At 35.6% G+C, this 15,897-nt stretch overlaps 1 protein-coding gene across 1 annotated transcript; it reads right to left on the bottom strand.

Moving 5' to 3' along the window:
- Positions 1-1,296, bottom strand: LOC110628904 (heat stress transcription factor B-4d). The gene is made up of 2 exons (XM_021775769.2): positions 836-1,296; positions 1-750 (listed from the first exon to the last, which is right to left on the bottom strand). The coding sequence occupies exons 1-2, from the start codon at positions 1,106-1,108 to the stop codon at positions 205-207; spliced, it is 819 nt and encodes a 272-aa protein (XP_021631461.1). The 5' UTR covers positions 1,109-1,296; the 3' UTR covers positions 1-204.
- Between the last annotated feature and the right edge of the window lie 14,601 nt (positions 1,297-15,897).

The following is a 15,897-nucleotide window of genomic DNA, read 5'->3' as shown; positions in this document are numbered from 1 at the left end:
CTTACAAATTTTCTGTGACTCCCAATTTCCCTTTTCCTTTTATAGGATCCCTTTTTGTTAATTTTAGTTCGAGACTTCTGCAGAAAATTTTTGTCAAGAATTTAATTTATGAGCCACTTATTTACAAAGCTAATCTACTGTGACAAAATCATACCCAAAACAACTTGGAGCTAGCCTACAACTAGAATAATTCTTGTTGATCTATCATCGCAGTTCTGAGAGCAGCCTCTTCTTGCCACTACTGATGTGGACTCCAAAAAGCTTCACTTGTCTATGATTTGATTCCCCAGTAAAAGTCAGTGAAGACTTACCCATTATTTGCTGATCTTGACATGAAGAATCCCATTCTACAATCTTAGGAGCTGTTGAACAATAACCTTTTTGCTCATTGGGCACTAATGGTGCAGGCTTCACATGGCTTTGGATGAAGTAGATAATGTCATTGTAGAGGGTGGCCATGCGTGAAAGTTCTGATAGAAGCATGTAGTTTTTCATTCTCAGTCTCTGATTATCTTCAGAGAGAGATCTTAGGAGATCTGTGGTGGGTTTTGGAGATAATGGAAATATTGGAGGATCAATAATATTCCACCTAAAAATTTCTTCTTGTTGTAAATTGTGATGAGCTAGTATTGGAAAGTGCTGGTGCTGTGGTGTTTTTCTCCTGTGGATCTCAGATAACAAGTGCTTTGCTCCTTTTCTGAAGTACTCATTTGCAAACTCCCATCTATCTGAAACTACTTTCTTAAATCCCTGCAAGAAAAATTTCCCAAAATTACATATAAGAAGCCATTAGGGTTTCCAGGAGAAGCTTTTTGAAGAAAGAGAGAGATGTTACATAAGTGTTGAGCTGCCTAACAAAGCTTGAGAAGTTGTTGTGCTTGAAGTAGTTGGGGAGGAGATCTCTAGCAAATTCCGGAGGCCTACGCACAACAAAGGAGGCATTATCATTGCCCCAAGAGACAATGTGATCAGTGAGAGGATCATCAACAAGCTGATAAGTCTTGGTTAAGAAAGGTGCAGGAACTGGCTTTTGTGAGTCTGCAGAGAACACCATCTCTTCATCACACCTCTCCACTGTAAAAGCCATTACCCATTCACCCACAAACATGAATATATATAGTAATCATCACATCACCCTCTCTGTTTAAAGCAATTCTTCTCTCTCTCTCATTATAATTTTCTTGGCTTTTTGAAACAGAAACATATGACTATGCCACTAAAATAAAAGCTCTCTCTCTCTCTGATCTCTGCAGTTTCTAACTTCAAGAAGCATATGAGCATGTCAGTGAAATTTTATTTAATGGGGTTTTTAAATTATTATTCACTGTATATATAATACAATGAGCTATTAATTGGGAAAAAAAAAAAAGAAAAAGAAAAAGAAAAAAGCTATAGATTGTTCCCTTGGCCTCAGTATTTGCTTCAGGAATGCCTTTCAATGGAAGGACAAATTTGTGCCCTTTTGCTTCTTTTTGAATTCCTTTTGCTTAATTAGTTAGACTTTCTCTATTGTGTCAAAAAGAAATATACTAGAGTGTAATAACAATTAATCAGTACCAGATGATATTTGTAATTAAGCAACTAATTATTTTTGGTTAATTTTTAAAATCAGTTTGTTAATTACATTAATTTCGAATAATTTTTATTTCATATTTTCATTTTGAAATATCTGAATTGTGTGTATATTATAAATATAAGAGAAATTAAATTTATTTAAAAATAATAAAGAAGAGATTTTTCTTTTTTGACCTGCAAGCAATGCATTACATAATTTTACATAATTATTTAAAACTGCGGCATGAATTATCTAGTTATGAAAGACTAGACACAATCTAGTTAGGAGGTAAAACATTTCTCAAAAAAAGTTTAAATACCATATTAATGACTTTACTATTTTGTTGATGCACAAATTCAAACAAGATATTAGATAATTAAGACCGCAAAGTTATGAGAGTAGCAATAATAGTCATAGTGAGAAATTAATCCAGTCTGTAGAAGTATAATATTTTATTTGTTGTATTTCATAATGAAGATTATAATCTATTTATATATAAAAGACGGTATCTAAATAGGAAGGAAAATAAGTCTATGATTATACAATTCTTAACATTAAACAACTAATCCATCTATCAATATTTATTTTCCATATTAATATATTTACTTCCTATACTCTATAACACTCCCCTTCAAGTTGGTTGGAGTATAAATGTTAATCATACCCAACTTGTTACATATATGTTGGACCTAAATGTCCTAATCCTTATTTTGATGATTAATAAACAATTGGTGTGCTACTAATTATCTTTAAAGGTGTTTGTATTGAGCTTGCAGGTCCCCTATTGAACTTGCAGGTCCCCTATTGAAATAAATGAAATTGCTTCTGTCACAAAAGTGAAAAGTGCCTAATATGGAAGCATACCACAAGAAAGGGATAAGAAATTATTTTTGTTTATGCTTTGTTATATTCTATTCATTGTGAATTTCAAGTAATTGATTGTGATGGCTCAAGGTTCCTTCTTTTCTAAAAGTTCTTTTAGATATGGCCTTTTTTCTAAGTACTTGACTTTCAGGGATCAAAATGAAATTTTTCAAAAGAAGTGATTTTAAAATTATTTTTCATCAAAATGAAAGTTCTAAAAATATATGTTATAAAAATTCAAACGGATTGAAAAATGGATTTTTGTAGCCTAAGTTATGATTTTTCAAAGTTTTAAAGAAGGATTTTTTGTGCCCCCTAAACACAACCTTCGGCTTCCGAAAGTCAGGGACAGAAACGAAAGTCCCCTATGTTCGGCCGCCGAACATTGACTTTCGGCCGCCGAAAGTGGGTTTTTCAACCAGCCCCCAAAGTGTAACCTTCGGCTTCCGAAAGTGAGGGACAGAGACGAAAGTCCCACACTTTCGGCCGCCGAACATTTAACCTTCGGCCGCCGAAAGTGTGTTTTGGGTCTGCCTCCGAAGCCTAAAGTTCGGCTTCCGAAAGAGAGGAACAGAGACAAAAGTCACCCAAGTTCGGCCGCCGAACTCTGACTTTAGGCCGCCGAAAGTTCTTTTTTAAAGGAATAGTTTCTTCACCTCAAATGGTTCGGCCGCCGAACTCTAAGCTTAGGCCGCCGAACCTGAGTTTTTCTGGGCACGGTATAACGGTTATTTCTGAACATAAACGGCTCTATTTGCATTTAATGCATCTCCAACGGCCATATTTATGATAGAACTATAAATACAACTTGCTTTTGATGTGAAGAGGTTACAACAACCATCTAAGCAAATATTTATTGAGATCACAGCATTTTTCATTCTCTCTCTCTCTAAACCTTGAGTCAAAGCATTGATTTCTTGAAAACTTATTTTGAGTTGTAATTGGTTGGCTTTTCAGAGTGAGTAAAGGTTGTTGAGAGATTCTGTTGTTGAGAGATTCTGTTGTTGTGAGTGTGGCATTGAGCAAAGAATTGCTCTTGAGTGAAAAAGGAGATTTGTAAAGAGCAAAGGCTTGCTCTAAGATTGTAAGGGTTTTGATCTTCACCCAAAGAAGATTTGATAGTGGAGTTGAACTCTCAAGTGGACCTTGAGGAGAGGACGTAGGCTTGGATAGCTGAACCTCTATAAATCATTGTGTTGATTTTTCTCTTCCCTATTCTCTTCTAATTTCTTGTCTTTGCCATTAAATTTTTTATAAACCCAATTCACCCCCCCTCTTGGGTTGCCTCAAGGGACAACAAGTGGTATCAGAGCCAAGTCTCCCTTTCTTGAAGATATAATTATCTTGGAGTAAAGATCAAATGGCAGCCCTCAATTCTCAAGAAGGTCAATCGGTTGTGAGACCACCTTTCTTTGATGGAAATGACTTTCTATATTGGAAAAATAGAATGTATTATTTCCTTAAATCGGAAGGAGTTGATTTGTGGGACATTGTAGAGAATGGGCCTTTCTTTCCCACAAGATTCATTGATGGAAACCAAGAGCAAAAACCTAAGAGTGAATGGAGTGAGCTAGAGAAGAGAAGGGTAGCCCTCAATGACAAAGCCATTCACATCTTGTTTTGTGCTCTTAGTAGAAGTGAGTACAACAAAGTATGCATGAAATCCACCGCCAAGGAAATTTGGGATGCTTTGGTTGTCACTCATGAAGGTACCAATCAAGTCAAGGAAAACAAGATGGAATCCCTCATCTATCAATATGAGTTGTTCAAGATGAAATCCGATGAAACTATTAGCCAAATGTATGATAGGTTCATTGAGATCATTGGAGGGATGAAATCTCTTGGGAAGACATTCACAAATGAAGAGTTGGTGAAGAAAATCCCTAGATGTCTACCTAAAGAATGGCTACCAAAGGTAACTTCCTTAAAGGATGCCAAAGACTTGACCAAAGTGCAATTGGATGAACTCTTGGGGAATCTCATTGACTATGAGATGACTCTAAAGAGAGAGCAAGTGGAGGAACCTAGCAAGATGAAAAAGAACATTGCTCTAAGGGTAGCCTCCGAAGATACTAGTGAGGAAGAAGAAGAGATAAGTGAGGAAGAATTGGCTTTGGTAACTAGGAGAATAAGGAAGTTGCTTCTCCAAAATAAAAGGTTCATCCCAAGGAAGAATTTTAGAAAGGAAAAGGGTGAATCAAGCAAAAAGGAAGTAGTCATTTGCTATGAATGTAATAAGCCGGGTCACTACAAAGTGGATTGTCCCAAGTTGAAGAAGCCTATCAAGAAGTTCAAGAAGAAGGCCTTCAAAGCAACATGGGATGAGTCAAGTGATTCCGAAGAAGAGGAGGTTGGTGATGAAATTGCCAACATGTGCTTCATGGCTCTAGAGGAAAGCTCCGATGAGGTAACTACTCTTGATGACTTTACTTTAAATGATGATGATGTTGAGTTTTCATATGATGAACTTGTAGGTGCTTTAAAATTGATGAATGATGAGCTTGAAAAGAGTCATAGGAAAAATAAAATTTTGAAATGTGAGTTAGCTAGCTTTAAAAAGGAAAGTGAGAACTCACCTAAGGAACCTTTACCCTTAAATGATTCTTTACAAAAATCCTTATATGAGCTCTCACTAGAAAATAAAAATTTGAAAAATGAAATCCTTGAGTTAAAAAATTCTCTTTCAAAATTTTTAAAAGGCAAGGACAAGCTTGATGAGATTTTAGACTCTCAAAGGTCTCCTAGCATCAAGTATGGCCTTGGCTATGATAAATCAACTCAAGCAAACTTTTCTAAAACCGTTTTTGTTAAAGCTACCAACTCACATGAACCTAAGGTTTCTAGCTCAAATGGAAATATGCCTAAAGTTTCTAGTAGTGATATGTCTATGAGGAATGCACCTACAAGGAATGCACATGTACACCAATCCACTAGTTATAACACTCATATAAGACACACACCTAGGCAAGTTGCATATAAGAGAAATGATCATTATAGAACACACACTTATAGTTCACAAAATCACCACTCCAATCATATCTCTTGCTCACATGCTTTTAATAAGCAAAGGAGAAATGGCCACATGAGAACTCAAACACACTCACTCACCTATGGACCTAGAGTAAGAAGGTTCAATGGTCATTGTCACTATTGTGGCAAGTTTGGTCATACCAACTATAAGTGCTCTATTAGAAAATTGCATCTTGGATATGGTAGCATATGGAAATTGGATAGTGGAATGACTAACCCCCAAGGACCCAAGTACATTTGGGTACCTAAAAGTGTTTGAATTCTTTCTTTTAGGTGTGCTTGAAATCCTCAAAAATTGAAAGCAAATGGTATCTAGATAGTGGATGTTCAAGGCACATGACCGGAAACTCAAATCACTTCATCTCTCTTGAAAAGAAAGACGGAAGTGGACAAGTAACCTTTGGAGACAATGGAAAAGGTAAAATTGTTGGTATAGGTAAAGTTGGTAAGGAAAACTCTCCTATTCTTGATAAAGTCCTATTAGTTGATGGTTTGAAGCATAATTTATTAAGTGTGAGTCAATTATGTGATAAAGGTTGTAGAGTTATCTTTGAACCAAAATCATATTTTGTGTCTAGAATGTCGGATAACAAAATATTGTTTGTTGGTGAAAGAGTTGAGAATATTTATCTTATTGACTTACAAGCTATGACTAACCAAGATATGAAGTGCTTTGTGTCTATTAGTGATAACTCTTGGATTTGGCATAGAAGGCTTTCTCATGCTAGCATGGATCTCCTCAAAAATTTGAGCAAAGATGAGCTAGTTGATGGTCTTCCAAAGATCAAATATGAAAAGGACAAAGTATGTGATGCATGTCAAATGGGTAAGCAAGTTAAGAGTTCCTTTAAAGCTATTAATAAGGTAATCTCTTCTAGACCTTTGCAACTCTTGCATATGGATTTATTTGGTCCAACTAGAGTAGCTAGTCTTGGTGGCATGCATTATGGGTTTGTTATAGTTGATGACTACTCTAGGTATACTTGGGTTGTGTTCCTTGCTCATAAGGATGATTGTTTTGATGCTTTTAAAAGTTTTACAAAGAAAGTTCAAAATGAAAAGGGTTTTCAAATTTCTTCTATAAGAAGTGATCATGGTAGAGAATTTGAAAATGAAAAATTTGAAACTTTTTGCAATAAGTTAGGGATCACTCATAATTTTTCATCTCCTAGGACTCCCCAACAAAATGGTGTTGTTGAAAGAAAAAATAGAACTCTTTTAGATATGGGGAGGACTATGTTAAGAGAGTATAATTTACCTACTTATTTTTGGGCGGAAGCCATAAATACGGCTTGTTATGTTTCAAATAGAGTTTTAATTAGACCTCTCCTAAATAAAACTCCTTATGAGCTTTGGAATGGAAGGAAACCTAGAGTTAGTCATTTTAGAGTTTTTGGTTGTAAATGCTTCATATTAAACAATAAGGATAATCTAGGCAAATTTGACTCCAAAACCGATGAAGGTATCTTCTTAGGATACTCTATATCTAGTAAATCATATAGAGTATTCAATAAAAGAACCTTGATAGTTGAAGAGTCAATGCATGTTGTTTTTTATGAATCTAATCCCTTTGCTCCTAGAAAGGAGGTATCTTGTGATGATGATCTTGTAGGTAACCTTGATGAGTTGACCATTGAAGATCCTCAACCTCATGGAGATCAAAATCAACCCAAGGAGGTTTCAATAGAGGCAAAGGAAGATGAAGTTGGACTTCAAGAGCAACAAATGCAAATTACACAAAGTCAAGGAGTCCAACATGACTTGCCAAAGGATTGGGCATACAAGAAGGATCACCCCAAGGATCAAATAATTGGTGATACATCACAAGGGGTAACTACTAGATCCTCTCTTAGACATGTATGTAATAATATTGCATTCATATCTCATATAGAGCCTAAATCTATAGATGAGGCTATTGGTGATGAGAGTTGGGTTCTTGCTATGCAAAAAGAACTCAACCAATTTGAAAGGAACAAGGTTTGGACCTTAGTGTCTAGACCAAAACATCACCCCACCATAGGCACCAAATGGGTGTTTAGAAATAAGCTTGATGAAGATGGCAATATCATTAGAAACAAAGCTAGGTTGGTAGCTAAAGGCTATAACCAAGAGGAGGGCATAGACTATGATGAAACTTTTGCCCCCGTAGCTAGATTAGAAGCCATTAGAATCTTGCTTGCATATGCATCATACATGAATTTTAATCTCTTTCAAATGGATGTGAAAAGTGCCTTTTTAAATGGTTTTATTGAGGAGGAGGTTTATGTTGAGCAACCTCCGGGGTTTGAAAATCATGCCTTTCCAAATCATGTTTTTAAATTGATTTGAGCTTTATATGGTTTAAAACAAGCTCCTAGAGCTTGGTATGAAAGACTAAGTAATTTTCTTTTGCAAAATGGTTTTTCAAAAGGCAAAGTGGATACAACTCTTTTTGTCAAAAATCATGGAAATGACATCCTTGTAGTGCAAATATATGTTGATGATATTATATTTGGTGCTACTAATGTGTGTTTGTGTGAAGAGTTTTCAAAAGTTATGAAAAGTGAGTTTGAGATGAGCATGATGGGAGAACTCAAATTCTTCCTTGGGCTTCAAATCAAACAAGCTAAGGATGACATCTTCATCAACCAAGCCAAATACACAAAGGAGCTAATCAAAAGGTTTGGAATGGAGAGTAGCAAGCCAAGTAGAACTCCAATGAGCACAAACACCAAGCTTGACAAGGATGAAAAGGGTAAGCCTATTGATGAAAAGCTCTATAGAGTTATGATCGGAAGCCTTTTATATCTCACCGCATCTAGACCGGATATCATGTTTTCCATATGTTTATGTGCACGTTTTCAATCATGTCCTAAAGAGTCTCATTTGCATGCCGTTAAACGCATTCTTAGATATTTACATGGCACATTGCATTTGGGGTTATGGTATCCTAGAAGTTCATCCTTTAGTTTATGTTCCTACTCGGATGCCGACTTTGCCGGAAGCATTCTTGATAGGAAGAGTACCTCGGGTACTTGTCAACTTCTAGGACAATCTCTTGTTTCTTGGTGTAGCAAGAAACAAAATTCGGTTGCACTATCAACCGCCGAAGCCGAATATGTGGCGGCGGGTCTTTGTTGTAGTCAAGTCCTTTGGATTAAACAACAATTAAGAGATTTTGAAGTATCTCTTGATCACATTCCTATTAAATGTGATAATACAAGTGCAATCAATCTAACCAAGAACCCCATTCAACATTCTAGAACTAAGCATATTGACATTAGACATCATTTCATTCGTGATCATGTATTAAATGGTGATGTTGTTCTTGAGTTTGTGGATACAAACAACCAACTAGCTGATATTTTCACTAAACCTTTAAATGAAGAAAGATTTAACTTCATTAAAAGGGAATTGGGAATGCTAGATGGTGTTGCTTGTTGAGTGTATTTTTTTTTGTATCTTTTTGAAAGCTTGTCAAAATTGTTTGATATAGTTTTAATTTAAAAAAAAAAAAAAAAAGGGGGAGGGGAAGCCCAAAAATTCCAGATTCGGAGGCACTTTCGGCCCCCTAACCTTCAATTTCAAGGGCAATATGAAAAGCGGGAAATTTTATGTCTTTCTGTCTTTTATCCTTTTCGGCCGCCTAACATTCTATTCGGCCGCCGAACATTGTGAAGTTCGGCCGCCGAAGTTTAATTTCGGCCTCCTAATCTTGCCCAGTTTCGGCCGCCGAAGATTAGTTCGGCCGCCGAAAATGCGCGTCCCTTAAAAACCCCCCGCGACAGCTCATCGTCTTCCTCGCGCGCCCTCTCCCTCTCGCCGAAGCTCTCTCTCTCTCCCCGAAGCTCTCTTCGTCTCCCTCTCCCAAATCGCCCGTTTTGAGCCTCTTTTTCCTCAAAAACCTCCATTTTTCATCTTTCCTTTCACTCAAACGCCTTAAAACACATTTTTTCTCTTCTCACGGAACCCATTTCGAGCTTTTTCATTTGGGTAAGTTTTGTTCTCTCTCTCTTTTTTTTTCCTTATTTTTGTTTATTATTTTCTGTTGTTTTGATCTTTAGGGTTGTGATTTTATTGAGTTTTGTTGATATGAGTATTTAAAATCTGCTGAATTTTTTTTTCTTTTGTTGTTTGTTTTGTTGCTCTCTGTTAGCTGGGTTCATTTGTTGATAGCTGGGTATATGTATACAAACTGCCTGTTTAATTTTCTGTTAGCTCTCTTTATATTCCTTTCTGATATCTGGGTGAATATAAACTCTGCTGGTATTTTCTTTTTTTTTAAAATTTGCTGAGTATATTTTTTTTACACGCGGTTAGCTGGGTTGATTTGCTTGGTTTTGTCTTAGATATTTGTTTATGTTTTTGCAAGTTATGAAGCATCAGATTTTTTTTATTTCTGGTTTTGAATATGGCCATGATGCAGTAACTGAGTAGCTGGGTTATCTTGTTGTGCTTAGCTGGGTTATCTTGTTAGCTGGGACTTTATATATCAATGCATGACTGTGATGCTTACTGGTTGAGATTTTGTGTTGATTATGGGCTGAGTTTTGTGGTATTGCTGCTTATAGTTAGTTCTTTTATTTTTTTTCATTTGCCTCTGTAGCTGTTGTTTGGGTAACATGGGTAGAAAAACCACAGCCCGTAGACATCCATATTTTAGAGGTCAATCCAGTAGACAGTCTGAGGCTCCTAGGTCCCCCTCCTCTGACCCTCCTACCTCTCCACCCTTTGAGTTCCCTGTTGTTAGAAAGCATGATCCTGCTTTTCAGCCTTTCTCTCTCAGGTTTATTCATGCTAACAGTGTTCAGCTCTTTCGTTCTCATGGTTTTTTACAGCCATTCATTGTTCAGGGTTGGGAGCACCTTCTTATCACTCCATCCGACACCCATCCTAGGATTGTTAGGGAGTTCTATGCAAACCTACACACCTTCACCCGTCACACTCCCCCTCACCTAGTCAGTTTTGTAAATGGTCAGAGGGTTTACCTCACTCCTGACATCATTGCTCGTCACCTAGGTATCCCCAACTCTGGGGCTGTTATATCCACCACTCATAAGTGGATCACTGGTAAGGTCTCTTCCCTTCACTAGACTAGGGTTGTTTCAGGAGACGCAGACCGTGAGGCGCCCTCTAGGCTTAAGGCCTGTGACCTTAACACTCTCCCTAAAGTTGTTCACCACATAGTCACCTATGAGATTCTCCCTAGATCGGGTCATAGGACTGCACTCTCCTACTCTGACATGTTTGTAGTATCTTGTCTGCTAGAGGGTCGAACCCTTAACCTGCCACATATTATGATTCACTCTATAGCAGACTCCCTTAGGCTGAGTCGAGGTTGTCTCCCCTTTGGCCGTCATCTTACTCTTCTTCTTCGAGCCCTAGGGGTTGACCCAGGCACAGAGTCTGCCTTACCATTGTCTAGTGAGTACATCCCCTACACTGAGGCTACCCTCCACCATATGGGTCTGGTTAGAAGAGGCAATGAATTTTATAATTCTAGGAGAGATTTTGCAGCCCGCAGGGCATCCCACGAGGCAGCACAGCCACATGATAGTTCTGATGAGGAGTCAGATGATGTTTCTCCTGCTGACCTTGAGACAGAGCGAGCTCCCAGAGGCGATACTAGTACCGGGCGGTCCACCGAGCAGGGTACATCTTCTTGGACTGCATCTGATCTGTATGATGCCATGGGTCGTCTGGAGTTGCAGGTTGCTCAGATGTCTGATCGCCAGACTCAGATGTCTGATCGCCAGACTTAGATGGAGCAGCAGTTAGCACGCCTTACAGACCAGCAGCAGACCATGATCGAGCAGCAGAGACAGATTTTGCACTTCATTCAGCAGTCATCTGGAGTGCCACCTCCTCAGCCGCCTCAGTGATATTTTTTTGTTTTTTATGTAGTTGCTGTTGTTCTTTCCCTTCTGATATTGTGGTATTTTTTTTTTATGATGTCAAAAGGGGGAGAGATGGTATTACTTATGTATACATTTGATAATTTTTATGGATATTGACTATATTTGGTTATTACCTTGATTTTTGTTTGACTCTTTTGGATTAAATTTTTTTCTCTCTCTTGGATTGTGAATATTGTGTGTATTTACAGCTCCTTCATTTGAGATGCATTTTTATTGGGACTCATTCATTCATATAGGATCCATCACATCTCATAGCATTGCATTGAGTCAAAACCTCCCTTATGTGCCTTCTCACTTTTTAAATATGGCATAAAGTATTTTTGACAGGGGGAGCACATTAAGGGGGAGAAATTTTTTAAATACACACACTACACTTATGATTATTATCCTACTGTTTACCAATTGTTTGTCATCATCAAAAAGGGGGAGATTGTTGGACCTAAATGTCCTAATCCTTGTTTTGATGATTAATAAACAATTGGTGTGCTACTAATTATCTTTAAAGGTGTTTGTATTGAGCTTGCAGGTCCCCTATTGAAATAAATGAAATTGCTTCTGTCACAAAAGTGAAAAGTGCCTAATATGGAAGCATACCACAAGAAAGGGATAAGAAATTATTTTTGTTTATGCTTTGTTATATTCTATTCATTGTGAATTTCAAGTAATTGATTGTGATGGCTCAAGGTTCCTTCTTTTCTAAAAGTTCTTTTAGATATGGCCTTTTTTCTAAGTACTTGACTTTCAGGGATCAAAATGAAATTTTCCAAAAGAAGTGATTTTGAAATTATTTTTCATCAAAATGAAAGTTCTAAAAATATAGGTTATAAAAATTCAAACGGATTGAAAAATGGATTTTTGTAGCCTAAGTTATGATTTTTCAAAGTTTTAAAGAAGGATTTTTTGTGCCCCCTAAACACAACCTTCGGCTTCCGAAAGTCAGGGACAGAAACGAAAGTCCTCTATGTTCGGCCGCCGAACATTGACTTTCGGCCGCCGAAAGTGGGTTTTTCAACCAGCCCCCAAAGTGTAACCTTCGGCTTCCGAAAGTGAGGGACAGAGACGAAAGTCCCACACTTTCGGCCGCCGAACATTTAACCTTCGGCCGCCGAAAGTGTGTTTTGGGTCTGCCTCCGAAGCCTAAAGTTCGGCTTCCGAAAGAGAGGAACAGAGACGAAAGTCACCCAAGTTCGGCCGCCGAAAGTTCTTTTTTAAAGGAATAGTTTCTTCACCTCAAATGGTTCGGCCGCCGAACTCTAAGCTTAGGCCGCCGAACCTGAGTTTTTCTGGGCACGGTATAACGGTTATTTCTGAACATAAACGGCTCTATTTGCATTTAATGCATCCCCAACGGCCATATTTATGATAGAACTATAAATACAACTTGCTTTTGATGTGAAGAGGTTATAACAACCATCTAAGCAAATATTTATTGAGATCACAGCATTTTTCATTCTCTCTCTCTCTAAACCTTGAGCCAAAGCATTGATTTCTTGAAAGCTTATTTTGAGTTGTAATTGGTTGGCTTTTCAGAGTGAGTAAAGGTTGTTGAGAGATTCTGTTGTTGAGAAATTCTGTTGTTGTGAGTGTGGCATTGAGCAAAGAATTGCTCTTGAGTGAAAAAGGAGATTTGTAAAGAGCAAAGGCTTGCTCTAAGATTGTAAGGGTTTTGATCTTCACCCAAAGAGGAGAGGACGTAGGCTTGGATAGCTGAACCTCTATAAATCATTGTGTTGATTTTTCTCTTCCCTATTCTCTTCTAATTTCTTGTCTTTGCCATTAAATTTTTTATAAACCCAATTCACCCCCCCTCTTGGGTTGCCTCAAGGGACAACAATATATAATCAACTCGTCCCATACAACTTAGCATACACCGAATTTGTGAACTAAACTTCTTCTAATAATTGACGTACCCACAGAACTTCACAAATGGTTTTTGCCATGACTCGACATTCAGGCTCAGCACTAGAACAAGAGATCATATTTTCTCAACTTGGTAAAACGCTTTACACACATCATAAATACGAAAAATATTTCTTTTGCCAGAATATAGAAATTTCAAATTCTTCATTAATTCTTTAACAAATTCAGAATAATTAATAAGACTAATCATCTTACTGTGAATAGAATTTCGAATCCGTAAACAGTACTCAATACTCGTGAACAATACCCGATGAACAGTACTCGTGAACAGTACCCGATGAATAATTCTCATGAACAATACCTAATGAACAGAGTCTTAAGTCTCCAAATGTTACCCTTTATGGATAACTCAAATGAACAGAACCCTAGGTCTCAAATATTACGAGTAATCCAAATGAACAAAGTTCTAGGTTTCCAAATGTTACATTTTATGAGTAATCCAAATGAATAGAGCGCTAAGTCTCCAAATGTCATCCTTTTATGGGTAAATAGAGCCCTAAGTCTTCAAATGTTACTTTTATGGGTAACCCAAATAAATAGAGCCCTAAGTCTCCAAAAGTGTAACCTAAATAAATATTATTAAAAAAATCCTCTTCCCATAACCCAAACGAACCGCAAATCTGACAAAAAAGCTGCAAGACGACTTTGGCATCCTCTTTAGGTGAACGGTGAGAGACAAATATTATCCTAAATGGATAACACAAAAGAATAGGAGTCCTGAGTCTCCAAAAATTTAAGACTTAACAAGAGAGAAAAAATAAATCTCTACGAATCTGACTTTCATACCATGTAACAATATAATATTTTGTTTATTATATTTCATAATAAAAATTATAATCTATTTATATATAAAAGACGGTATCTAAACAGGAAGGAAAATCAAGTTTATGATTATACAATCCCTAAGATTAAACAACTAATCAATCTATCAATATTTATTTTCCATATTAATATATTTACTTCCTGTACTTTATAACACAGTCAACACTAAATAGAGAATTTATGTATCTATATAATAAATAAGTGATTATAAATTCTAGTTAAAATTAAATAAAAACGCTTCAAATAACACTAAATACATTTAACCGCCTTATCTAACAAAATATATTATTATTTCAAATTATCAACCGAAACAAAAATTGATTTTTTCATACCACATTAATATTAAATTTTAAGATATCAGAAGAAAGAGAGAACTAGACCTCTTAGAAAGAAAAGGAGTTGGAATACATGATTCCAAACTCTTCTCTACTCCCAAGGAGAGACATTATATTCTTTTCTAGAACTGAAACTTAGGCAGGTTACGATAATATATATATTTTCTTTAAAAATTTGTATCCTATCATCGAGGAGAAGGAGTCTATACATTTATAAATTGGAAAAAGAAAAACTAAAAGCTAAAATCATTGAAAAGCTGATCTACTTATTTCTTAAAAAATGATGAATAGAAAAATAATGTGATTAATTAATTTTTATACTCTGATGGTAGTGTAATTAATGTATGAAGTATGGTAATAAAAATGACAATTTTTTTTCTAATTTTAAAATTAAATCAATTAAATTTTACATATTTCAAAAAAAATATGCCTTTTATAAAAATATTAAGCACTCCTTACTTTTAAAATATTTTTTAAAATAAGTTAAATTTGATCTAAATTTAATATAATATCAAAATTTTTCAATCCATATTGAATCTCTCTTACACTAAAATATATAATTATAAAATAAATTTTTATATTTTATATATTGTTTGCCTGTAGAAAATTCGTACAACTAGACTGATATTGTGACTCAATTGTATTTGTGTGGATTATTACGTTTGGATTGGTTATTTTGTAGTCATATATATTTAAAATAAAAGATACGCATAATTATACAATAATCCATTTAATTTATTTTATTGCAAATGAAAATTTTAAAATAAAATAATTAATATTTATATAAAATTGATTAAAAGGTATATTATGAATATATGATTATAAATATAAATGCTTAATATACTATTTACCAAAATCATCTTTCAAACTTATAGCCAAAAAAACTTACCTTTCAAACTTCTGCCTTGCATCACGTGATCTTTCTCTACCTCCATGTGACACAACTCTGCTTTTCTTTTAATTTTTTTTTTTAAAAAAACAACCCACTTAGAAAGAAAGAGAAGCAGGCTTAGATTTTTGTCTCTTATTTGCACAAATCTAAATGAACTTCATGTGACGTGAGAATCAAAGCAATGATCTTTGATTTTGAATACCTAAAATTAGAATTTTAACATAGATTTCCTTAAAATATTCTGTCTTTTCTTATTTTAATATAACTAGGGCAGACATTCTCAGCTTCTGTTGAAGTTTTTATTATATTATTTAATTTGAAATTATTTTTCAAACTGTTTATATATATAAGATGCAAGTAATTGATATCTTATTATATTATATAAGAGAAAAATAAAATATAAATGAAACCATTAATTAAAAATCTTCTTTTTACCATAGGAAAGCAAAGGAAAGACAGAGAATATGGATCAGCCTCTGCCAAAAGCATTCCAAACTTCTTTCCAATATTTTCCTTTCCACTATTCAATAAGTGTATACACAAATGTTAATCAATCTCTAGAAGTTTGTTTTCTAGTAATGT

This window comes from Manihot esculenta, chromosome 1 (assembly GCF_001659605.2).
Source record: "Manihot esculenta cultivar AM560-2 chromosome 1, M.esculenta_v8, whole genome shotgun sequence".
Taxonomy (NCBI): Eukaryota; Viridiplantae; Streptophyta; class Magnoliopsida; order Malpighiales; family Euphorbiaceae; genus Manihot; species Manihot esculenta.
The sequence above is the reverse complement of the archived record's forward strand: the minus strand, read 5'-3'. Positions and strand labels throughout refer to the sequence as shown.